The sequence below is a fragment of the Sphaerodactylus townsendi genome, linkage group LG15, assembly GCF_021028975.2.
Source record: "Sphaerodactylus townsendi isolate TG3544 linkage group LG15, MPM_Stown_v2.3, whole genome shotgun sequence".
Taxonomy (NCBI): domain Eukaryota; kingdom Metazoa; phylum Chordata; class Lepidosauria; order Squamata; family Sphaerodactylidae; genus Sphaerodactylus; species Sphaerodactylus townsendi.
This window is the reverse complement of record NC_059439.1, coordinates 11,336,338-11,362,553: the sequence shown is the minus strand read 5'-3', so window position 1 is coordinate 11,362,553 and position 26,216 is coordinate 11,336,338. Positions and strand designations below refer to the sequence as shown.

Below are 26,216 nucleotides of genomic sequence, written 5' to 3'. Positions count from 1 at the left end.
ATCGAACCAGCAAAAGCAGCAAAACAGCAGCATCAGTTGTTTAGTAGCCCCTCACATGAGAGCAAGGAAGGGTCAATGGGACCGAGGCTTCCTTTCTTTGGCACAAAAATGGCATGACCTTGAGTTCAGCAGCTCCAGAGAACATTTTTGAAAACACTGCAGGCAGCCTCAGTTTGGACATGGTCAGCAGGTACCCCCGGGAACAGCACGTGCAAGCAAGTCTGGGCACTGCAATTCAAGAATGATACTGACAAGCTGGAACGGGTTCAGAGGAGGGCAACCAAAATGGTAAAAGGTCTGGAATCCATGCCCTACGAGGGAAGACCTAGGGTATGTTTAATTTTGTGGAGAGAAGGTTAAGAAGGGACATGATAGTCATGTTTAGATATTTAAAAGGATGTCATGTTGGTGAGGGAGCACGCTTGTTTTCTGCTGCTACAGAAAATAGGACCAGGAGTAATGGGTGAAGGAAAAGAGATTCCACATAATGTTTTACAGTGGAATGCACTACCTCAGAGTGTGGTGGAGTCTCCTTCTTTGGAGGTTTTTAAAGAGAGGCTGGATGGCCATCTGTCAGTAGTGCTTTGATTGTGTATTCCTGCATTGCAAGGGATTGGACTTGATGGCCGTTGGGGTCTCTTCGAACCCTATGATTCCATGATTCTCTATGATTTTCTATGTCAAGCAGTTGCCAGTATTTTTAGGCACCCCCTACACACACACAGAATAGTCAATGAATTAACACCATTTTGGGATCCCGCAACCAAAGAACGGGGGAATGGCACAGAAAGTCAACTACTACCTGGGTCGGTAGCTTCAGGGTGCTCCTGGCTCTCAGGGCGGCAGTACTTTCCGAAGGCCTCTTCCTTGGGGATATCAGGATACAAGTAAACAAGTGGGGAGACCAGGATATTGGTGGCATCCATGATCTTGTAGCCCATGATGATCTCAGCAAAGGACATGCTGTTCAGCTGCTGCTTGGTGTACGGCTCCACTGACTGGATTTGTGTCTTCCCTGTGGCAAGGATAGACAGCGGGCAAAGGGGAATTAATAGGCACACTCCAAAAAGGAACCACGTGAGTAATTTTTTGGCCAAAGGGGGAGTGAAACCTAAAGTTAAGTGTGGATAGGTGCTCAGAATGACTGAAAAAAATCACGTTGGAAAATAAAGTTGTATCCAGATGACAGAAAAACTAGTTGTCAGAGGTGGGACAATCATCTGGTTGAGCCTGCTGTGATGTCACCAGCATGGTGTAGTGGTTAAGAGCAGGTGGTTTTGAATTTGGAGAACCGGGTTTGATTCCCCACTCCTCCACCTGAGTGGCAGAGGCTTATCTGGTGAACCAGATGTGTTTCCGCACTCCTACATTCCTGCTGGGTGACCTTGGGCTAGTGACACAGTTCCCTCTGAACTCTCTCAGCCCCACCTACCTCACAAGTTGTCTGTTTTGGGATGAGGAAGGGAAAGGAGTTTGTAAGCCACCTTGAGTCTCCTTACAGGAAAGAAAGGTGAGGTATAAATCCAAACTCTTCTTCTTCATGAATGTTATTTAGGGGAAGGCAGTCTGTAGCAGAATACTAACAGGCAGTATAATTTGTGCAAGAGGTTTACGGTCAGTTTGGCTGTGAGAAAAATATCCCATTAGATCTAGAGAGGTGGAACTTGCTACAGATAGGCAAGGAAGATCTGGGAAGCCACCGACCAGAGAGGCAAGGAACCACAGACTAAACTTCACAGACTGATTTGAATGAAGCAACCAACTCTTTATTTTAAAACAAATGTTCTAATTCAATGAGATCTAACATGCACGCTGGAAAGCAAACATGTGCCAGTCATTTGCTTTTCAAGCAAGGAAGGTACACCATCAACTGGTGCCCACGGTGAACATTCACGGAAGCCCCACTAATCCTTGGGTTCTGCAAAGGCACGTGACCTGACTCGGCTACAGAACAGTGGCAGAGAATGCACCCTCCATGCAGAAGATTTCCACATTTTATCCCTGTTGCTTCCAGCTAAGGATCTCAGATAAGCAGAGCTGGGAAAAGTACATGTCATTTGGGACTGCGCGCCTTACCACTGATGTCTTTTTCCACCCATGTGAAGGTGATTCCACCTTCCTTGCTGCTTTCGCTGAAACGCAACAGGAAGGTGCCCGGTGACTTTGTGCTCAAAATGGCCCTCTCACGCTCTTTGCTGATGAATCCCATGATGTACCTGTGGAAGGGAGACAGGAGTTTTACTTCTTAGCTGTTTTCAAGCCTACAGCTCTGTCCACAATACTTACGACTCCCCATCGATGTGCAACAAAGCCCTCCCTCTCTCTTGGGTCCTAAAAGGACCAGCATTAATGCAAATAACTTCCCTCAGGAGAAGAGATGCTGACAACACCAACAAATTAGATGCTCACTCACCCTTCATTCCAGAGGGCCAAGATGTACTTCTTCACCAAGTCAATGATGTTATCTAGCCAGACCCAGAAAGAGAAGCCTTTGCCTGCCATGTTCTCCTAGATAAACACCAGTTCCATGTTAGAAAACTGGAGCCACCTGGGCCAAGACACTACACATCTGGTCACTCAAAGGTCTTACCTTGCAGAATTTTGCCCATGTTATCTGGCATCCGGAGTAATTGACACCTGGCCCTGAAATGCAGGGAAAAGGAAAGCCATCAAGAACAACATCAGCTTTAAAATCTTGCCTGGAATTTAATCTTTTGGGGGCCAGGTAACTAATGTGCCAGTGCTTTGTACATGTCTTGAGCAATCCACCATTACAAAGTTCTATTAGCATATCTAAGAAAGGTTGCTGTCAATCCAAGTTGACCTCACTCTTCATATCTCACGGTACCCCTGCCATCCCCCCTTCCTCCCCCCCTGCAGTACCCCTGCTTGCCACCTGCCCACCTTCCCCTCCCAGGATGAAGGGAAGCACTGAGGGGGTGGGGGAGTGGCTGCTGAAATTGCAGCAGGCCCTGCCCTCTGGCCCAGCTCCATGTCCTTGCTGGCACCGGTGGGAGACACTGCAAAAGCGAGGGGGGCCATTAGCATTGCTGCGGTACCCCTGGGACATGCTCACGGCACCCCAGGGTACCACGGAACCCTGGTTGGGAATCGCTGCTTAGACTGTCCCGGCGGCCCGGAGCAGACTTCACGGCCCAGAGCAGACTGCTCTTTTAGCTTTTAAAGGTAAGTGAGGCATTGGGGTGGGGGTGGGGGACAGTTTTTCCTCCTACAGCACTACCTTGCAGCCATTATTTATTTATTTGACATTTCTGCCCTCGTCAGGGCCATTAAGGCAGCTAACAAATTGAAGAATGCGTAATATAGTCACCCTTTGAAAACATTGAAACCCACAAAAACTGCACCACAACGTATCTATTAAAAGGATTAAAACCAGAGCTAAAACACTCACAAAAACGAGAAGTAAAATACTTTACCAAGCAGTTTCTCGGCAAGTGTTGTCAGCTGCTCTATGCTGAGCCCCCGTTTGGTGGTGGAGGAGAACTGCCAGCTAAGCACCTCGGCTACCTGGTCCCAAGTCCCGATGGGTGGCTTGGTGAAGAAGTTTACGTTCTGTCAACGGGAGAGGAACGGTTGCGAGTCAGAAGCAGGAAAATGAAGGCCCTTCTTCCCCTCTGGTGCTCTGAGCTTTCAGTAGCTCCAATACGCCTTGGGATTCAACAATACATACCTTGGGGTTGTTTGTCAGCATGTTGTACCACAAGATCGATGCCCAGGCATTCGGCATCTGGCAAATGTTGGAGATCACCACCACCGGAAGCGAGTGAGTCTATGGCAAGGAAAGAAGCAGAGACTGTGAACACCAACACATATTTCTTCCTCCAGGCTTCCACTGCCTCTGTCAGGCAACCGGAGGCATTCCATGGCTCCTGCCAGTGTAGCAATTATAGAATGGTGCACCTGGATGGTGGGGGTGAAGTTACTAGAAGTCTGAGAGGCCCATAGGCATCTAAAAAGGGGTCTTGAGAGTGTGAAGTGATCCAATCAACTACTACAAGTGAACTGGATCATTGGTGGGAGAGTGACAGTTTAATTATAGAAAAGGAAGAGGTGTTTTAGAACCAATGGATAGAAAATGGTGAACTTTAAAGGTATGTAATGTTCTCTCTAACAATATCAGTCTTCTAACCTCGAGATCCAATATGCTAGAGTCAAGACCCGTACAGTTGTTGGGTAGCTGTATTATTTTTTCTCTTTTCTTTTCCTTTCTCTTTTCTGCTCTAGATTTTCTTTTTCGTTTATCAATTATTTATTAAAAATGAAGAAAAAATCATTAAAGAAAGAAAGAAAGAAAGAAAGAAAGAAAGAAAGAAAGAAAGAAAGAAAGAAAGAAAGAAAGAAAGAAAGAAAGAAAGAAAGAAAGAAAGAAAGAAAGAAAGAGCAGCTTTGCTATCGGATGGAGTTGCTTATTGAGAAAGGGGCCAACAGTGTTGAGGCATCTGGGGGTTTCAGGATAGAAAGGTGAGTGATTCCCCCTCCCCCCAAATTGCACCAGATGTTTCCTGGAGCTCAATTCGGTCTTCTCATGCATACTACATTAGAACCTCACACTTCTTGTCAATAGAAAACTGAACCTCCGGGTTCTAATCCTGACACACAACAAAGCTGGTCTTAAGAGGAAGGAAAAAGCTTTCCTCTCTGGGGTTCATTGTGGGCATCAGTGCAGTCAGACAAGTCACTTTCATCTGCAAGGCTGAGAAAGTGAGACGGGCCCAAGGTTGTCTAGAGGCTGGACAGCAGAGAAGAGATTTGAACCTGCGCCTCTTCTTTAACCACTGCCCTGCACTGGCTCACAACCCAACATTAAAGAGAGCAGGCTGGGACCAGCCACCTGCAGAGCTCACCTCTAAGTCAATCTTCAGGCCCTGATGATAAACTTCTGTCTCAAATGTGATGAGATGGAGCTCTTCCGTGACAATTAGTGAAGCCTGAACAGGAAGTAAGAGGAGAAAGAAAAATCACTGAGGGGAGGAGGGTAGCCTTTTGAAATCCTTATTTCATCTGAGAAACCACCCTGGTGAGGCAAATAAAGCTGAGAGGTGGGGGATATTTTCAAGGCCATTTAATAAACCGGGAGGGGGTGGGGTGTCCAAATCTGAACCCAGGGGCCTACAGTCAAATTCACCAATGGCTATCTTGCTTTCTCCCAGAGTGGTCTTTGCTTTGTAGCAGGTAATTGGGTATAAATACTTCAGTACTGTCTGAAAGGCTCCAAAGACAAGTCACAATGCTTTGGAGAGAACAACAAGAAAACACCGCTGGGCAGATGTTTGCATAGTGCATATTTCACCAGAGCGAACAGAAGAAGAGTTTGGATTTACACCCCACTTTTTTCAATCGTAAGGTGTCTCAAAGTAGCTTACAAACTCATTCCCTTTCTTGCCCCCAACAGACACCTTATGAGGTAGGTGGGCTGAGAGAGCTTGGAGAGAGCTGTGACTAGCCCAAGGTGCAGGCATCACATGGAAGAGAAGGGAAACAAACCCAGTTCTCCATATTTGAGTTCACCGCTCATGTGGAGGAGTGAGGAATCAAACCTGGTTCTCCAGATTAGAGTCCACCTGCTCTTAACCACTACATCATGCTAACACTTTCTTTCACGCAACGTTTTCTTTCACTACGCTGAGGCAACTCACATCGCAGTTGGCTCTTCCTCCATTACCACATCTCTGCTCCCGCAACGTCTACAGAAAGGAAGTAGGAATTAGATACAGCACGGCTAGGATCACTGAAACATCTCTCATGGTTAAGGAGAGGAAAAAAAGTTCACCTACTCACCAGGTGCTTAAATTCTGCAGACAGGCTTCCGTTGTTGGACTCCTCCATGTTCATCACTTTGGTGTTTGTGCCCAGGATATTAAATTTCCGGGACCTTGAGGGAGAGAGAGAGATGAGAAATAACACAACCCAAATGCTTCAAGTGTTAAATATTTTTAAAAACTGCCCCAATCAGCAATAGGAGAGGCAAATGTGAGAACCAAGAAGTGCATCTTACGCATCTATTTCATTTCTATCAAATCTTTCTTCCATTACAGAACCTGAAAAGAAAGAGGAAGTCACGGGTCATGATGCCTTGAACTTACCCACGGAGTGCAGCTACTTCACCAGAATCTCTGTGAGAGAAAAAGAGCACAGGACCTGGTCAGCAGGAAGAGTGATGGACGTATTGTTTGTTATGCAAAATAAAATCAATGCAGGCCCACAGCAGAGGGGTTGAATATAGTGACAGCAGAGAAGAGGGCAGGCTGGAACTACAAAACACTAAAGGAGGAAAAGGCAGGAGGGGAGAATTTGGAACACAGGAATGAGAACAGGGTGTGGAAAGGGGCAGGCTGGTCTTAAGGGAATCCGGCTAGATGGAATGAAAAACCATGCTAACGCAGTTCCAACCAAAACTTTGGCAAAAATATTAATCCTGGTAACAGCTGCAGTTGCTGAGCTGAACAGACTGGTGTTGTATCTCTCCTTTCAATAGATTTTATCACTGTATCCAAATTAGAAATGGAGATCTCTGTTACGGACAGATGCACAAGACTCAACTGTTTTACAGCTACACAATTCACACACACACACTCTCCCAAATGTGCTGCAAATAATCAAAACCTACTTGTCAATGCAGACTTTGATTTTCAGCTGGTAGTTCAGCTCAGGGAACTTCACTAATAACCTGAAAAAAAAGGAAAGAAATCAAATTGAATGCCTTTATGTACAGTCTTAGTCAAACAAATAAGAAATTAGCATTGCTTCAGCAATACAATTTCTGTATAAAATTCTGATACACAAAATGCATGAAGTATATCCTCAGTTGGTATGTACTCAATTATCTGAATTTTTTTAAAAACATCAGCAGGAGTGGATAAAGGTGCAAATAGTGCATTATTCACAATGACCGTATCCATACTGATCCCGTGCCACTACCTGTCTTGCTATTTTTTATTTGTGGTCTTTGGCCTGCAATAAATAGTTCATCAAACTTACAAAATACTGTTGAATAAAATATACCAAGGATTTCCATATCTCAGAAATAAAAATAAAAGCACCCGAAGGCAATCCCAAACAGTTATTTAAAAATCCTACAAAATTTATTGTAAAAACCTTATGTATGATTTCTGCCAGTTTTCCTATTAAATGCTGCCCATTCAAATTTAGCAACCTTAAAAGTAAGCGCATGATTGTTGTTGGCAAAAATAAGTGAAAGAAGAGTCTTCTTATTTCTCCCCGGGAAATGAGCTTGTTAATATCTTATTAATAAATATCTTGTTAATAAAACTTCCCTAATATTATTATAGATCTTACAACCAAACAGTGTATACTCCAGTGTTTCAATACTTCCATCACCACGGGGACAGACACACTCTTTAAGAGAAAATCTTTTGTATCTGCCCTCAAGTATTGCAGAGGGAAAAACATCAAGTCTTAATAAGGTAAAGATTCTCCTAGGTTCTGGATTTTCAATTTGTTTAACATAAGGAATCATCTCAATCTTATTTAACACACTTGAATCATAAAGAAGCACCTAATACTATTAATATCAGGCTGTCTCTCCACATCTTAAACTCTTTGTTTAGCTAGTACTTTAGCTTGAGTATAGTTCATAGATTGAAGGAATTGCTGCGATAAGCCACAGTATTGGAATTTCTGCTCCAATTCCTTTTGCCATGGGGAAATAAAGGGGTCCAGTCAGACAAGGTGAGCAACACCTTTCATTAAAAAATATCAATTTTAGTCATAGAGAAAAGGCAACGATGCACAGTCTTGCCTCCATTGCAACTAGACCCACCTGTAAGCGGAGGTAGCATTTGACACACCTGGAGGAGCTTGAAAAATAATTTGTAAGAATTTTGATTGAAGTCTTTCAAGCATAATCTTATTAGCAGCAATGCAGAGCGATGCCCCATAAAGAAGTTGTACTAAAAGCTTCATAGAAAATAACGTAACCCTAATCCTTTCTCCTTTACCCCAATAAAACCTTTGGATAGTGCACACATTCATTTTGTGCCTTTGCCAAAACCTGTGCTATATGGGCATTCATATGGGCAGTCGCTTGAAAGGTCATACCCAAGTACTTATAAGAAACCCGTTGAATAGTTACCTAGATTGCGAGATTTAGCTTCTTCTGGTACAGAATTTCAGTTCCTCAAAGTAGCCTAATCTTCAGGCGGTTCCTCGATTCTCACAGTCAAGAACTAACTAAAATGGCACCTGGGCTTCCCCTGAACGCCCCCCCCCCCCCAAGCCCGGGGCATCCCCTGGGTGGCACGCCCCTTACCCTGAGAGCAGAACATTACTGCAGAGCAGGGTGGGCAAGCAGGGCAGACAGGCTGGGAAGGGTGGGGAGCAGGGCGAGAGGCCAAATGCGCCCCCCAACATGACCCAGGCAAATGGCACCTGGGTCTCAAGCCCCTGCATGCCTCCCTCCCCACAAGTACACCATTGAACTCACCGCACTTTCGTTGTGAACTGTACGCCCGTTTTGATAACCAGTGGACGATCGGGGTGCATTGGCATACAGGGCTGCCTCTCCACCACAAACGCACTGCAAGGAGAGAGATAACAGAGATGAAAAGTAGGAAGAGTGTCAGCCTGAACTTCTGAGCTCCGCAAATAACTCCAAGGTGGGCTGTGTCTTGCTCCAGACACAGAAGGAGGGCTGGCTGTACCTTTTCATGAGGTTTCTGAATAACTCCACAATACGCTCCTCCAGTAAGGGTCGGTGCTGGACGATGGGGTCTCCCTTGTAGGAGACCTTCTGCTGGAGTTCCTCAAGCTTCTTGATCTGCTGCCGGGTTTGCAGTTGTGACTCTGCCAGGGATGTTATCCTGGGAAAGGGGCAAAGGAAAGCGCCTCAACATACAACACAGAGAGCCAATGTGGTGTCGAAGTTAGGAGCAGGTGCACTGTAATCTGGAGAATCGGGTTTGATTCCCTGCTCAGCCACTTGAGCTGTGGAGGCTTATCTGGTGAACCATATTAGCTTGTGCATTCCAATACATGCCAGCTGGGTGACCTTGGGCTAGTCACAGTTCTACAGAGCCCCACCTACCTCACAGGGTGTTTGTTGTGAGGGAGGAAGGGAGATTGCAAACCCCTTTGAGTCTCCTTACAGGATAGAAAGGGGGGATATAAATCTAAACTCCTCCTCTTCTTCAAATCTGCAGGGTTTCCCTGGGTAACTCTAGCCCTTTTCCCACAAAAAGATCTGAGGAGATGTGTGAATTAATCCGCCACACCTTCCTAGACCTTCATTGTGGTGGAATGCTTCACGAGGGTCCTAGTACCTGCCCAGTTCTGTCCCCCACCCCCAAATCTCTTCTAGCATTTAAGAATCTTATTAAGTGCCGCCTTCATCAAAACCAGCATTCTCTGCACTGCTGAACATAGAACTTTGATAAAAGAGCATTTATATTGCCCTGGAGGAATATCAGCAAGACTTGGCTTTTTCTACAGTTGTGCCTGCCATTTTCTTTCCCACAAATAGGAGAATAATGGTTTTGATGAAGGTGATGCTTAAATAAGATTCTTAAATGCTAAAAGAGAATCTGGACTTTTTTTAAAATGCGGAAACACGCTACTTGAACATCCGCCAAAAAATGCACAACTGCACTTAGATTTTTTAGTGGAAACAAGTAAAGGCTACAATCATCTCAGGTCAGCAATCATGCCATCTGTTTTAAGCAAAGTATCAGAACTGCCCTCTGCCAAGCTGCTGTGTATTGATCAGACCCCTCACCCATCTAAAGGCAGCACGCTTTGTTCCTAATGGTGGCTGATCTTCACGATTTTGGACTGACGGAAGGGAAAGAGAGAGGGGGGGAGGGAGATGTCTTGCCCAGTCTCACCACCAGAGAAACATTTAACTGGACATCCCATAGATTGAAGTTGGGACCTTCTGCTTGTAAACTGCACGTTCTACCACTGAGATGCGTCTTCATGCAGTTCAGATCATAGTAGTTACTATTTGTGCAAAAGCTGTCTCACTGGACCAGACCAATGGCCTATTTAGTCCAGCATCCTGCTTCACAGGGAGGCCAAAAAGACAGCCGCAAAGACCAGTAAGCAGAGTACAGAGAGCCCAAATCCTGTTGCCTCCCCAGCATTGGCATTTGGAAGGCTGCAATAACAAAGAGGTTCCATTCGGTCACAACAGCTGACAGGTATGGGCCCTCTCCCTCCATGAATCTATCGAAGCTTTCTTTGTAAAGCCTAACTAACCCTCTCTATTTTATCCTGCCCATCAGAATACTTTTTGGAGCTCTTGTGAACTGTGCCGCTTTGCGCATCAGTTTCCATTGGCCAATCAGACTCTTGTTTTGAGATGCGGTGGAAAAATACACCTGTGAGCCAGATCAGTGGAAGAAAGGCCATCAGGCTGCTTGGCTCTCACCAGTTCTCAAGGCGATCAAGGCAGATGTTGGGCGGGCCACCGATACAGGCGATCTGCTGCCGCCTCTTCCAGTCAGCCAGCTCCTCGTCCACTAAGGTCTTCTGCACATATTCCATGGCTGACAGGAGCCCGGCCAGCTCACTGACAATTCCCTGCGGAAGGAAGAAACGTGCACATTCAGGGCCCTCCTTTTTTTCAGATCAAACACACACTGAATCTCTCAAGGAGTGCACCATAAACCAGTAAGCTTGCACGTACAGATCAGCCAACATTATATGAAGCGCTTTTGTGTAAGTGAATAATAATATCTTGAAATGTAAACATTTCAGTGTATCTATCTTGTATTTTACCCCACCCTTCCTCCAAAGAGCTAAGAGCAGCACGCGCCATGCAGCCCTCCTTCAGTCCATGCCCACCGCAGCCGTGTGAAGTATGTTAGGCTAAAGAAGTGTTTGGATTTATACCCCCCTTTCTCTCCTGTAAGGAAGCTCAAAGGGGCTTACAAGCTCCTTTCCCCTCCTCTCCCCACACCAGACACCTTGTGAGGTAGGTGGGGCTGAGAGAGTTCTGAGAGAACTGGGACTAGCCCAAGGTCACCCAGCAGGAATGTAGGAGTTCAGAAACCAATCTGGTTTACCAGATAAGAATCCACTGCTCATATGCAGGAGTGAGGAGGCAAACCTGGTTCTCCAGATTAGAATCCACCTGCTCTTAACCACTACACCACACAGCACACTGGCCCAGGGGAAAGGGGAATTTGAACGCAGGTCTCCTCAGTTTCAGCCCATGGCTTTAGCCACTGCAACTCTCTAAACTAAAGGTAGCCAATTCACATGCTCAGCTGCAATGAGACAAGGAGAAAGTGTTCATGAACAAGCATTGGCCAAATCCAGAGAGTACTGCCACCTATGCTGAGTGCTAGCCAACTAACATGCAGTGTGGAGCCCAGGCCTACTCAAACGTCAGCTGCTTTCTGTTGGGGTCACAAGTTGCAAAGCAAGGTGGGAGCATGCACACAGCAGCTAGTGGAAAGCTCCAGGCAATTTGGGTGCTGTGTCCAGGGTGTCTGGTGTAGGGGCAAAGGTGTAAATAGGCAGGGAACCTCCCTCCTGCTGCCCTCACCCTACGCATCTGATCCAGCGCTGTCAGCATCTGTTCCAGCTGCTGCATCTTCTGCCGCGTCACCGACTGGTTGTTCCCATTCAGATCTTGCATGTCTAAAGGGAGAGCCACATAGTGAGCAATGAAAAGTCTTAATGTACATGCACAAAAGGGTTCTGCAGTTCCACACACATCCTCTTCTTACACCTATAATGAACAGGCCAATCTCTGCTAAAGGCCTGACCTTTTATTTCCGCATGCAGTTATGATCCTAATTCTGTTTTTGGTTTTTCTGCACTGGCTACTGTTCTCTTCACTGCTCTCCGCACTGATATTAATACTCTAATATATTTCCTATCAAACACCTCTCCTCTAAATGTTGCTCTCTCACACACACACACACACACCCACCCCACTTTGGCTACTCGGATTCATTGCAGCTTGCCAAACTTTTCTTTCCTCCCGTCTCTGTCCCATCTCCGCATTTTCTCTAATTGCTCTTTATCTTCAAAATGTTCTACCAGTAGATGTTTCATTAGTCTACTTTTAAAAAACATCGTAATGCTGCTTTATTTTATCCAGTCTGCGCTAATAGTTTTTGAGATTCTTTTTCACATCTTTTTTGGGGAATAATTTGATCCAATCAAACAGGGAAGCCCTTGGATGAGGATCGCCTTTGGGTGCACTTCTGTCCTTTGTTTCAGGCACCTCCACATTATGAAGCTTAAAGCATTTGCAAGGTAAGACCTGCCAAACACGTAGAACAAGCCTCATTGGGGAAGGATCACCACGGCTTCTGCAAACCAAAGCCTTGCCTTGCTGGTCTCTTTAAGTATTTTGAAAGCCTCAACAAACATAGTAGAATGAGGCAACAAACATTCAGAATTGATTATCGTCAAACTCGCAGCCCTCCAGATGTTATGGACTACAGCTCCCATCATCCCCTGCCAGTAGTCCATAACATCTGGAGGGCCTTAGAGCCTCAGCTATCATTTAAGTGGGAAAAAGTAGTCAAGATCCTGGCCGTTAATGTTTTGAGGAAATGCTCAGAGGCTGCCTGGGGAATGCTCAAAACAGTTCATGCTGTTCATGATGAATTCTCAGTCACCACAGGAGATCTGTCCAAGAGACTTCCGTACTCTGCACAGCTTGTACCTCTTGAGCAACAACGTGACAAAGATATGTAACCGTGTACATAATTTTAATTGTTCAATCAGTTTTCCAAGTCTAGGGTTTTTTTTAGCTGCCTACACAGTCTTGTATATTGGACAAATCCAGGGGGCCACCAGCCTCAAGTCCCTGGAGTAAAGATTGTCAGGCAAGGTACCTTTGTGTTTAATTGCAAAGGAAAGTTCCAACCCCTGGATTCTAATGAGTACTTTTATGCTTCCAGCAGCAGACAGGGATCCGTCTGCTGCTGTTTTCTTTGGCAAGAGGAAGCCTTCGGCTTGCTAGGCAGCTCCAGCCAGCTCTCAATACCTACCACCTTGGCTCTTCAGAGTCTTGTAGTTGAAGTCAAAGTCATCTTGGAGGTTTTCCACAACTTTCATCTTCTGCTCCAAGTCCTGCAAGGAAGACAAGAGATTAGTGCTGAGGCCAGTCAAGATCTGCGGCCAAGGAAGAGAGGGCTGGCCTCCTCTGTTCTCTTACCTGCACCCTCTTCCTCACATCTTGCAAGTGCTGCTCCAGCATCTGCTGCTTCTCTGTCACCACGGCAGTTGTAGGATGGTTTGCCTGTCCTTGCTGAAGTAAAGAGAGAAGAAGAACAGAGGGAGGATATCAGCATTTTTATTTGGGTCAGAAACTAGGGCTATTTAAGTAAGCAGCCATGTTTTGAACCCAAATATAAAAATATTAAAAATCATTTAAAAGGATGGTATGAATATTTAGGTATTGGTTACATACATCTACCTTACTGTTTTCCTTTAGTGTTACTATAACTAAGGCAGGTGGAAATTACCTATGCTAGTTCTCCTCCCCCTGCAGCAGAATTCAAGTGGCCCGTTTTCCTCCTTCTAGTCACCACCCCATGCAGGCAGTTGGCAAGAGAAGAGGAAAACTGGGTTAGCATCCGTAGTGATGCTTGATTTCCCTTTGAAAGAAAGCCACCAATTTTACCTCAGTCCTCAATCCAAATCAAGTGTGCATCACCATTTATACAGGGGAAGATGGGGACTGAGAGATGTCCCTGCCTAAAAAAAAAGGCTGAGTGCAGTGGTGCAGCTATAAAGGGACTTGAAGAGGGGGTGCGCCGTGCACTGGGTAGGTGCCGGTGGGGACAGAAAATTTTCCCCTGGACCCCCCCCTTACCTTCTCTCTCCTGTCCCTTCGTTTCTCTCTCTTCCCAACAGGAAGTTCCTCTCTCCAGCAGTCTGGTGGGAACTACACTTCTGGGAAGTGTAGTTCCCATCAGGCTGCAGGAGAGAGGACCTATGGTAAGGGGGGGGGAAGCATGGGGGGCACAGCCGGGCACCATTTTGCCCCAGGCGCCATTTTGCCCCCTACTCCTCTGGCTAAGTGTATGACAAGAGGGTCACACAAAGTCAGACTGAGCACAGAAGTGCAGCCTCTTCCGCTGTTTTGTTGTAATCTTGTTCAAGGGAAGAATCTATCAGTATGAGAAGTTGGTTAGCACTGGAGTCTGTTCATAGCTCTTGACACTGCTTGGTGCACGATGAGGGGTCCAGGATGATTCTCAGAAGGGGAACCACAGGGAGGATTAGGGTGGCTGATCTCTGGGAGGCTGGCATAAATACAATCCTGGCTAGATCCCTTGTGGTCCATCCCCGCCCCCACACACAATTTTTAGATCTGCACTTAAAACCAAGCCTCAAACACAATGGCTGATTTTGCACAAAGTGTCTGCAGCACTGCAGGGGTGAATGTCCATTGCAGCAAGATTTCTTGCACAGACGTATTTCCTCAAGCCCCGCTTTCACTTTCCATTCTCTCTGCAGCAAGCAACACCACTCCTAGCACAACTTTGATTTGCCAGTGAGCACAGCTTTGCACCGGATATTTTCCCTTCAACCACAGTCAGCCTACCTTGCTTCACCCTTCCCACTGTATCCTCACCTTCCCTCTCACTCCCCTCCCATCCATGTTGCTGGCTCCTTCCTGCTCATCCTGCTGGCATCTTTGGGTGTTCAGCAAGTGGAAGTCAGAGGAAAGAAGCTCAACCACACAGGGTTAGCCACAACCCACCAATTTTACAAAGGGGCTACAATATCAACATAACTGCAATATGCTCTTCCTCCAACTGTCCGGGCCCTGCGGGACCTTGGTGAGTTCCGCAGGGCCTGTAAGACGGAGCTGTTCCGCCGGGCCTTTGGAGGAACCGGCCGCTGATGGTGCCCCTTCCCCCCCTTTCATGGTCCCCCCCCCTTTCATGGCCCTCTACCCCACAAAGACTGGTGACGAAACTTGTGGATCTTGGACTCTCACATTCAATCTGTTTGTGGATTAGGGACTTCTTGTCTGGACGTTCCCAGAGGGTTAGACTGGGAAATCGGGTTTCCTCAGTTCTTACTCTAAATATGGGAACGCCACAGGGCTGTGTGTTGAGTCCTTTACTGTTCACCCTTTATACATATGACTGTACTCCTGTCTATCATAGTAACACCATTATCAAATTTGCTGATGACACAACGATGGTGGGGATCATCTCTGGAGGGGATGAGTCTGCCTATCGGAATGAAGTGGACCGACTGCTCTCATGGTGCAGGGAAAATAACCTGGTTCTTAACACTAACAAGACAAAGGAGCTCATAGTGGACTATAGAAGGAATAGCTCAGAAATTCAGCCCTTCACTAAAAATGGAGATCAAGTGGAGCGGGTGGCTAGTTTTAAATTTCTAAATGCTATGATTAAAGAGGACTTGACCTGGGGCGCATAGACTGTCAAGGTGGTTAGCGAGAAAGCCCAGCAAAGACTGTACTTTCTGAGACTTTTAAGGAAGCAACAACTAGATGGAAAACTTCTGGTGTCCTTTTACCGCTGTGCTATAGAGAGTGTCCTAACCTACTGCATCTGTGTATGGTTCTCCAGTTGCACAGTGGCGAATAGGAAGGCGCTCCAAAGGGTGATCACTACTGCACAAAGGATTATCGGATGCCCTCTTCCCTCCTTGGAAGAAATCTATAATTCCCGAAGCCTAAATAAAGCCCAAAATATTCTGAGGGACCCGTCTCATCCAGCACACTCTCTTTTTAAACTGTTACCATCTGGCAGACGATACAGGGCCCTCAGAACTAAGTGTAAAGGATTCAATGGTGTTGATGGTGAAGTAACCTTGAGTGCATTCCACAGCCCGGGCGATGGGCCAGATGCATCGGCGGAGACTTTATCTTTGCGCGGGAGATGAAGTCTCCGTTCCCATGGGAATCAGGAAGGGGGGATGGGGTGAATGGTATTATAACCTGTGCTTCTGGCGGGAAGTGTCATTCCTGCCACTGCGTGTACTTGAGCTTTCTAAGATGTCTTAATAAATGGACTCTTCATTACCAAAGCCTTTTATTTCTAAGGGCCCATGGAATTCCTTACATTACTGTAGGAATCCTACCCATCTATATACCGTGCAGTGGACCTCTTATCCTGGCGATGGAGAGGTTGAATGTTACTGCGGAAGGTGCGGTAGCCCCCAAAGAGGGCTCTGACCTTTCCCTTCTGGAGTTCTAGAGAAACCGGCAGGAGAACGGGCCTCGCAGGTTTTTTTCCGGCCCCTCAGATCAGCACGAAGTCTTCCTCCTTTACCCTCAAGCAATCCAGGGACGTGACCACCACGATGGGGACTTCAATGAGTCGTTTGGGGCGCTGTCCATGGATCGAGCGCCTGCGGTAAACCCATCTCTACCCGTTCTCGCAGGATTACAAACCCCTGATGCAACCTGTCATGGAGGAGACGGGCTTTGACCACCTTTCATGCGCAAACCCAGGAATCCATTGAATCCATTCCTGGACTCGCGATTTTGGTGATGCTCCCAAGGAACCACCGCGGGCATTGCAGCACTGGGGTCCCGCCCAAAGGACACCGGGACTCAACCTGGAATTGGGAGGTGCGGGTATCCGTATCGCTTCCCAATCGGACTCCCCCCATCCCGGTCCGGCGACCGCATCTGAGGTGCCTTCCTCTCGGGATTACCGGTGGCTACGGCGGTTACGGGTGTCTCCTGTGCCCAGCTTCCTGCATTACTCAAGAGTCTTAAGCTCTGGCCTCGAAGTCGGATCTGCTTCCTCTCCCATCGGTGAGAGAAGACTGGGATGAGGAAGTAGGGTTTTACCGAGATGCTTGCCGCATGGAACCGCGAACGCCAGCTATGGGAGGAGGAACGGGCACAGTTGCAGCAAGAGCTAAAACCTGCAGAGGGACCGGGAATAAGCAACGCTAAAGAAGTCCAGCTCGAGTTGGACTGCGCCAAAGACGCTGGGCTCCAACGGCAAGTAATACGCCTGGTGAATCTGTCAGTCCATGATAAAGTCCTGGAACAGTCCAGACTGGATTTATTAACGGCAACGCGAAAAGCTGCTCAGGCTCTGGCGCGACGCAAAGCAACTCACCGGAAGCCCCAAACGGGACCTAACTGCTTAAATTAGGGCGAGAAAAAGTTGCTTTGCATGCGCATCTCAAGATGCATTGGCTCGCGAGCGCGAGAGGAGCTGGCTGCTTTGGAGAGGGAACTAAGGAGGCAGCAGACCAGAGGGTCGCAAGTTGTCCCAAGCAGCACAGACTATGCCGGTGCCAGGGGGGGGCCACGCGCATCTGGGTCCTGCCACCCAAATGCCAGCGGCACCGCCAGCGCCCCTGACCTCCAGCCCCCCCTGTACAACAGCCGCCTGCCCAAACTGCTCAGCCAGCGCAACCACCTCCCCAGCAGGCGCCAAGAGCCGTCGAACGGGGCTACTTTCGGCCCCCAATACCAGCCCGTTTTGATGGGACCGCTTCCAAACTTCCCTACTTCATCTTGCAACTCAATGCCCACTTGGAAGACTATGATGATCTCTACCGGTCTGAACGCGAAAAAATACGGGACATCGGCTCAGTCCTAGATGGGGCGGCAGCCGACTGGTTCGTGACTGTTTTGGATTTGCAGGATGAGGACTCTCGCACAGTGCCCGCATTCCTCCAAGCTTTGAGAGCGCGCTTTCAAGATCCAGGCGCCGAGAATGAAGCTATCCGCACCATCAAAACTATCCAGCAAGGCAACCGCCCGTTTGCAGAATTTGTCCGTGAATTTCGTGCGGCGGCTGCTCGACTTCCTCCTGAGTGGCCTGAACGCATGAGATGCGAATACTTCTCGGATGCTGTGGATAGCAAGCTACGTGAAACTGTGTTTTTAATCCGGGTTCCTCGTACCATTGCAGATTGGATCCAGTTGGGGTCTCAAGTGGCGTCTCGTTTGGAATACGCTCGTCAAGGAGGCCGCCCACGCCCGAAAACCACTACCGTGCCCACCAAGTCAAGCCCAGCCACTTCTACCGAAACCACCTCTGAACGCCGTCGCCGACTTGGGTTGTGTCTTTACTGCGGAGGGCCAGGTCATCTAGCCGCCAACTGTCCCAAGAAGCAAAAACCAACCGCTCCAGCTCCGCGTACTCCGTCTGCCAAACCACCACGCAGGTCAGGGCCGCCTCCCACTGGCTCGTCTAAAGCGGTGACCGAAGGCGACCCAGAGGAGGGGGAAGCAGCTGTCTGTCTTTCTTCAGCCCCCATGGACATGGGCCCGACTCCTGACGCGGTGAGTGAAGGCAGCGCTCCCATTACTGTTCAAGCATTTCTGGCCAACCCCGCTAAACACACTCGCATTATAGCCTCGGCCCTTGTGGATTCCGGCTGCTCCCACTGCTTAATGCGGCCCCAGGTGGCAGAGGAGCTAGGTCTGGACCGAATTCCCCTGGCTAAGCCCATACCATTCACCCAAATGGACGGCAGCCCCCTCGGAAACGAAGGACCGGCCCAATTCAAAACACAGCCGGTTCTCCTCCGTTGCGCCGACCATTGGGAGAAAATTAGTTTCATTTTAGCGCCAGTGGCCAAACACTCCATAGTTTTGGGCATGCCTTGGTTGTTGTTACATGAACCAAAATTCATTTGGAAAGAAAGGATCCTAGAATTCACTGACCCTCCCTGCGGTGAACACATGAATTGGGAAGAAAATCCAACGTCTCCTGACACTCCCCCCTCTCTGGCTTCCTCAGTGATTGCTCCCGATTCTATTGACATCCCACCTGCATATCAGGATCTAGCCAGAGTTTTTCAGGAGCAGGAATGCGATCAATTGCCACCCCACAGAGACACTGACTGTAAAATTGTCATACAACCAGGGGCGCAACTGCCCAAGGGTAGAATCTACCGCATGAGTCCCAATGAGGAGAAGGAACTTCGTGCTTTCTTAGACAAGAACCTTGCTCGCGGTTTCATACGGCGGGCTACCAAACACACACACGCTGCTCCCGTTTTGTTTGTCAAAAAGAAAGATGGGTCTTTACGGCTTTGCACAGATTATCGAGGTCTCAATGCGGTCTCCCTGTCCAATAAATATCCTTTGCCTTTGATCAAGGACCTTTTAGATGCACTCGGCAAAGGACGCATTTTTACTAAATTAGACTTGAGAGAAGCTTACTACAGAGTCAGAATTGCTGAAGGATATGAACACCTGACTGCGTTTAATACAAAGTTTGGACAGTTTGAATATTTAATAATGCCATTCGGGTTAAGTGGGGCCCCCGGAGCTTTCATGGCCCTTATCAACGAGGTTCTCCATGATTTACTGTACAAGGGAGTTGTTGTATATTTAGATGACGTTTTAATTTACTCGCAAACTATAGAAGAGCATGAAATGTTGGTACGAGAGGTATTGAAACGCTTGCTTGACAACTCTCTCTTTGCCAAACTCTCCAAATGCTGTTTTCATCAGACCTCCATTGACTATTTGGGTTACCGGATCTCGCCCGAGGGCTTAAAAATGGATCCTGCTAAAATTGATGCAGTCCTCCAATGGCCTGCCCCCACCAACCGCAAAGAACTCCAGTCGTTTCTTGGTTTTGCTAATTTCTATCGTGATTTTATACCCCAATTTGCTGAACTGACTCTCCCTCTCACTGACCTCTTACGCACTAAGGGTAAAGATTCACTGTCCGCCAAGCCCGGGGCCCCCCTTCTCTGGTCTGAGGAATGTCAAACAGCCTTTCAACTATTAAAATCTGCGTTTACCACCGAACCTATCCTAAAGCACCCCGACCCAGATCTCCCGTTTGTGGTTCACGTGGACGCCTCGGACAAAGCACTCGGGGCAGCCCTGTTGCAGAAAAATAAAGATGGTAGACTGGTTCCGTGTGCTTATTTGTCTAAAAAATTCTCTGGTGCCGAACTCAACTGGACTGTGGGAGACAAGGAGACTGCGGCCATCAAAGCGGCACTCTCCACTTGGCGCCACTGGCTGGAGGGGGCTAAGCATCCTTTTCAAGTTTGGTCGGATCATAAAAACCTGGCGGCTCTTTCCACCCCCCTCAAGATGTCCGCAAAACAACTTCGTTGGGCCGATTTCTTTTCTCGTTTCTCATTTACAGTCCATTTTTTTCCTGGGAAAACCAACAAACTGGCTGACGCGCTCTCGCGCCTACCCGGGGAGGGGGGTGGAGCTGCCTTGCGAGACATTCCACGCACCGTTCTTTCCCCCTCCCAGTTGGGGTTGGCTGTCACCCGATCTCAAACGTCCGCCTCCCCTCCACCCCCCGTTCCCAGTCTCGTCTCTCCTTTCCTGCGGGAATTGGAGGAGGCGGGGCTGCATGAGCCCCCAGCGGCTGAAGGGGACTCCCAATTGCGTTTGGAGAATGGAGTTTGGCGGAGGGGGGAATGTTGGTACGTGCCTCCCCCCCTCCGCAAGCAAGTTCTTGAAGCTTGCCACGATGCCCGTTCGGCTGGACATTTTGGCTTTTTGAAAACTCTGCACTTAGCCCGCCGGCAGTTCTGGTGGCGCGCAATGCGCAAAGACATTGAGGCTTACATTAAAGGCTGCTCGGTTTGTGCAGAAGCCAAAACCATCCCGGGAAAGCCCCATGGACTGTTGAAACCTCTCCCGGTAGCTTCCCGCCCTTGGGAAGTCATCTCCATGGATTTCATCACAGATTTGCCCGAAAGTCATGGCAACACGGTTTTATGGGTGGTGGTAGACTTATTCTCTAAGCAAGCCCATTTTATTCCATGTGCTTCCATCCCCTCTGCTCCTAAGTTGGCACGGCTGTTTATTCAACATGTTTACCGTCTCCATTCCGCCCCCGTTAAGGTGGTCTCCGACCGCGGCCCCCAATTCATCTCAAAGTTCTGGAAAGCGTTTTTGGGATTGTTGGGAGCCGCCCCGGCCGTCGCCGCCCCCTACCACGTTCAAAGTGACGGCGAGACGGAGAGAACGAACAGAACCCTAGAGCAGTATTTACGTTGTTACACCAACTACCACCAAGACAATTGGTGCGAGCTTATTCCGTTTGCGGAGTACGCCTACAACAATGCGGTTCATAGTAGTACAAAGAAAACCCCCTTTGAAATTGTGTCTGGTCGCTCCTTCCCGCCGTTACCACAACTACCCGCAGCAGCGTTGGACCCCCCAGAATTCCAACAATGGATTTCATCCCTAGCCGAGGGATGGAAGTCGGTCCAGACCGCCTTACAGCAAGCAAAGGACTCCCAAAAACTGCAAGCGGATAAACACCGCTCAGATTTCCCTCTGCGTGTGGGCTCCTGGGTGTATTTATCTACAAAAAATCTCAGAGACGTGCATAAATTTTCCAAACTTGGCAAGAGATTTGTGGGACCTTTTCAAATTACTAAAGTGATTAATGATGTCACTGCCCGCTTAGATTTGCCTAACTCTCTTAGTAACATCCATCCTGTCTTCCATTCCAGCTTGCTCAAGGAGGCTCCCGCTTCCGATGCCTGGCACGACCCGCCGGAGAGGCCCCCTCCGACTATTATTGATGGCCACAAGCACTACGAAATTGACGCTATCCTGGACTCTCGCTTTAATCGCAACCGCTTGCAATATTTAGTTTCTTGGGTGGGATATTCCTCTGGGTATAATCAATGGGTTTATTCCGAAAACATTGAAGCCCCCACCCTTATTTCTGCTTTCCACCGCGCCTTTCCGCATAAACCTGGGGGGAAGGGGTCTTCTTTAGGGGAGGCAGAGTGTAAAGGATTCAATGGTGTTGATGGTGAAGTAACCTTGAGTGCATTCCACAGCCCGGGCGATGGGCCAGATGCATCGGCGGAGACTTTATCTTTGCGCGGGAGATGAAGTCTCCGTTCCCATGGGAATCAGGAAGGGGGGATGGGGTGAATGGTATTATAACCTGTGCTTCTGGCGGGAAGTGTCATTCCTGCCACTGCGTGTACTTGAGCTTTCTAAGATGTCTTAATAAATGGACTTTCATTACCAAAGCCTTTTATTTCTGCGTCCATGGAATTCCTTACACTAGGACAAAGAGGCTTAGAGACAGCTTCTACTCTAGAGCTGTGGCTATGCTAAACTCCGCTGCTTCATATTGATGTATTTGGGGCTGTGTAGGGATGGGTGGAGGAAGGGGAAAGTGAGGATGATGTAGGAGTCTGAAATTGTGTGCATCGAGGAATGCTGCTGTAAATTTCGTTGTGCGTGCACAATGACAATAAAATGCTTATGCTTATGCTTATGTATGCTTATGGCCCTCTACATCTGGGACCTGCCATTCCTCCCTCTTGGGGAGAGGATTTTGAATATGGAGCTGCTGAACGCCATTTATATTTATTATTGTATTTTTATTGTATTTTATTGTATTGTATTTATAAGATTTAGCTTTTACTGTCTTATCGCTGCTTTTAAAGATTTAGCCATTTTATGTTATGTTATGTTTGTTGTTGTGCACCGCCCGGAGCCCCTCGGGGATGGGGCGGTATAAAAATCTAATTAATAAACAAACAAACAAACAAACAAACAAACAAAATATCAATAGAACAGCAATTTAAATGGCTTGAATAAAGCCAGTAATCTTGCAACTGTTTGTTTTTAAGAGTGAACTGATGGGCAGAGTTAAGAGAACAAGGAAAAGCAGAGGCCCGGGAGACTTCAGCGAACAAGCTAGGCAGTAGCTGTGGAGACACAAGACCCTGCTACAATCCCACTGCGCAGCAAATAGCCCCAAGGTCAGCATTTCATGCATAATGAGCCAATGATAACGAGATCAGCAGATAGAAGGGAAATCTCAAAAAACATTACAGCAGCATGCAGAATCTTGTCTGCAGCACCACGCTCCCTTAGCCAGGAGCCACTATTTCCCGACAAGTGGAGGCGTAGACTCTTAAAGGAACGCCGCTTGTTAGATTTATGGCATCAATTTACACTGCTTCTGCTCCTTAAGCGATAGCACCAGCACAGGCAAGAAAGCGTGCACTTGCACTTTTCAGCACAGAAATTTTCTGAGGCCATAGACAACCAGTCGGCAACTCCTTTACCGGAATCGAACACCTGCGGGCAGCATCTCTTCTTACCTGTGCTGCTGCCGTTGCCGTCTCCAGGAGCCGTCCCTCTTCCCAGAGGCAGCGGGCAACAATGTGTGCAATCTCCATTGGTTTCTCCAGGTACCTGCTCTGTAAAGAGGGATACAAACTGAATGAAATAGGAGTGAGGAGACATGATCGACAACATACAGTGAACACCGAGTGTCTGTTCACACAAGCAGTTCCTTCATTTTAACCTCCTACTCTTGTGCAGCACGATTTGACAACTACGAATGGCCTTGCTCAAACCAAGAAGTTTTCTGGTCCACCATTCCATCTCCAAGAACAGCCATTGAGCATCAGTGGCGTAGTTGTTAAGAACAGGTGTACTCTATCTGGGGAACCGGGTTTGATTCTCTGCTCTACCACTTGAGCTGTGGAGGCTTATCTGGGGAACTAGATTAGCCTGTGCACTCCAACACATGCCAGCTGGGTGGCCTTGGGTGAGTCACAGCTCTTCGAAGCTCTCTCAGCCCCACCTACCTCACAGGGTGTTTGTTGTGAGAGGGAGAAGGGAAAGGAGATTGTAAGCTCCTTTGAGTCTCCTTGCAGGAGAGAAAGGAGGGATATAAAGCCAACTCTTCTTCTTCCTCTGAGACACTTCTTGGAATTTCTCTGGCAGGGTATCAAGAAAAAGGTGTCCCCCTATTTACTCCCAATATCTGGTGTTCAGAACCTAGGTTCCTGCTCTTCTTGGTCCTATGGACAGGTCAAAGCAAAGAGGAATGTCAATCCCTTGGACAAGCTGGGCCCTAAATTCTCAGGACTGGTGCCAAACAGCCCCCTTCACCAAACTCTAGTAGCAAATTTCAACTTGACCTCGAAGGAGCTGGTTTCATCAGCGAAGGAACTCTGTTTTCTTCCTCTACAGGGCAGCTGGCATAAGGGAAGAGCTGTGCCGGTTTCAGATTCAGAGCAGCCGGCAAATATGAAAGGCAGCAAAGGACAGCAGCCAAGAATTGATGCCTCACAGAACATCATCATAAAAGCTAAAATAAGGTGATTGTGGACCACGTTCCCAGCAACTGACCCGCTTGTGAAGAGCCATCATTAACAGGTTAGCTCAGAGGTGCACAATGCATGGTCTGGGGGCTCCATGTGGCCCAAAGACACACGTGCTGTGGCCCAAGCACAAATTTGATGACTCAGCAGGCACTGTTGAACACCATGCCTCTGTCTCAATGCAGTTCTGAGTAGAAACCAGCTTGGGTGCCAAATGTATCCGGCAAGGAGCTGGTGTGGAATACACTCACTGAGAGACTGAGCAGCGATGGAGGAAGCCCCTGGGTTTGAATCCCTCTGCTTCCACACATTTCCCTTGCAAATGTCACCTGCCCCCTTGCCCTGGCACCAGCCTCTCTTGCGGGACCTGCTGCAGTCACATTCTTGAAGCAAGCCCCAGACATTTCCCTGCAGCTTCAGATTCTCCTATACCAAGAAGCAAGGATTCAGTCTAGGCAGTGGTGGGATCCAAAAATTTTAGGAACAGGTTCCCATGGTGGTGGGATTCCAACTGTGGCGTAGCACCAACAGAGCTGGGCTGGGCGTGATGGGGGCGTGGCCGGACATTCCGGCGGCGGGGCATTAATAATTTCTCTGTGACTGTAAAAAACTCTTACTGTTAAAAAAAAGTTCCTAATTTCCAGCTGGTATCTTTCTGTCCATAATTTAAACTCATTGTAGCAAGTCCTGTTGTCTGCTGCCAACAGAAACCACGACTTCTCCTCTAATTGACTGCCTGTCAAATACTTAATACTTTCAAATACTTAATTTTGTTTCTAGAAATCAAAAGAAGGATACTTTCCTTAAACAAGGAACTTTACCATATTTCTAAAACGTGTTTTTAAAACAGCCCAACATGGAGAATTATCCCGTTTTCTACCTTCGCTAACCAGCCACATAGGAAACAACAGGACTTTATGATTTTTGGACCTAATGGGATTTCTAACGGAAAAGCAGACCCAATTAGTAACCCCCTCTCGGCACACACAAATAATTAGTAACCCACTCTCGGGAACTGGTGAGAACCTGCTGGATCCCACCTCTGAGTCTAGGGCCTTATTAAAAATGAGCTATGCGTTCTGCCACTAAACTGGGGGTGAAACTTGACTGGCAGGATTACACAGCAGAGAATCATCTCTCTCTCGCTTTCTCTCTCTCTCATGTTTCAAGATTCCAGGAGCTGCCATTCCAGACTGTCTCCCTCTTCAACATTCCTTCTGTCTCAGACTTTTACAGCTTTGGGCCAGTGATCAGGAGGGCCCACATAACACAGAGCTTTGCACATTCTTCTGCAGGGGCTGCCCAGTGTGAAGAGCCGTTCTGCTCGTCCCTCCCACCTGTAAGAACTGCTTGATCCGCCGTAGGTTGTGCTGATAGAGGACGTTGGATTCTTGTAGGAAGCGACTATACTGCTGGTCAATTTCACCCAGGAGATTGTGGAACACCAGGGTGGCATGGGACTCCTTCCGGGCAGCATAGCCCCTGTAGCGATTGGGAGGAAAGAAAACAGAAGGGACGAAGGGACAGATTTACAAGGCTGCCTTAAATGCATTGGAGAGACCACAAGGAAAGGTCTGCGCCACCCATTTCTATGATCGAGAATCTCCACTCAGTCTAATTCAGCAAACACTCTGTACTAAAACCAGGAAGGGAGTGCAATCAATATCAGGAAGCTCTTGTATATTTCCCCAGCTTTCCAGTGAGTTCTGTAGCAATGCAAAGGAATGCCAAAGCATACGCCCATGAAGTGACGATGCTTAGAAGTATAAACATTCCCACTGGTTTTCAATTTTTTAAAACTCTGGCTGAGATGCAAACCCAGTTGGGAGGTCATTAAGCAATTATGCAATTTAGGGCTGGACAGAAACTGAGAAGACCCAGGCTCTAGTCCCATGGTGGCGAACCTATGGCACTCCAGATGTTCATTGTGGGGGGGGGGGGGGGTGGGGGGGGGGGGGGGTGGGGGGGGGGGGGGGTGGGGGGGGGGGGGGGTGGGGGGGGGGGGGGGTGGGGGGGGGGGGGGGTGGGGGGGGGGGGGGGTGGGGGGGGGGGGGGGTGGGGGGGGGGGGGGGTGGGGGGGGGGGGGGGTGGGGGGGGGGGGGGGTGGGGGGGGGGGGGGGTGGGGGGGGGGGGGGGTGGGGGGGGGGGGGGGTGGGGGGGGGGGGGGGTGGGGGGGGGGG

The 26,216-nt window shown here is 48.2% G+C and overlaps 1 protein-coding gene across 1 annotated transcript in view; it reads right to left on the bottom strand.

Annotated features, from left to right (window-relative positions):
• The window catches only part of STAT3 (signal transducer and activator of transcription 3), a 30,886-nt gene extending 5,370 nt beyond the window's left edge, over nt 1–25,516 (bottom strand). Inside the window, exons 1-19 of the mRNA XM_048517193.1 lie at nt 25,374–25,516; nt 23,026–23,124; nt 13,157–13,249; nt 12,990–13,071; nt 11,528–11,622; nt 10,406–10,557; nt 8,682–8,840; nt 8,465–8,557; nt 6,629–6,688; nt 6,105–6,134; nt 5,800–5,893; nt 5,658–5,705; nt 4,866–4,949; nt 3,692–3,790; nt 3,438–3,573; nt 2,591–2,643; nt 2,414–2,508; nt 2,077–2,216; nt 800–1,015 (exon numbers count right to left, since the gene is read on the bottom strand). Coding sequence (XP_048373150.1) covers nt 800–1,015; nt 2,077–2,216; nt 2,414–2,508; nt 2,591–2,643; nt 3,438–3,573; nt 3,692–3,790; nt 4,866–4,949; nt 5,658–5,705; nt 5,800–5,893; nt 6,105–6,134; nt 6,629–6,688; nt 8,465–8,557; nt 8,682–8,840; nt 10,406–10,557; nt 11,528–11,622; nt 12,990–13,071; nt 13,157–13,249; nt 23,026–23,103 — 1,807 coding nt within the window. The 5' untranslated portion in view covers nt 23,104–23,124; nt 25,374–25,516. The remainder of the gene's footprint in view (nt 1–799; nt 1,016–2,076; nt 2,217–2,413; nt 2,509–2,590; nt 2,644–3,437; nt 3,574–3,691; nt 3,791–4,865; nt 4,950–5,657; nt 5,706–5,799; nt 5,894–6,104; nt 6,135–6,628; nt 6,689–8,464; nt 8,558–8,681; nt 8,841–10,405; nt 10,558–11,527; nt 11,623–12,989; nt 13,072–13,156; nt 13,250–23,025; nt 23,125–25,373) is intronic.
• Nucleotides 25,517–26,216: the final 700 nt, after the last annotated feature.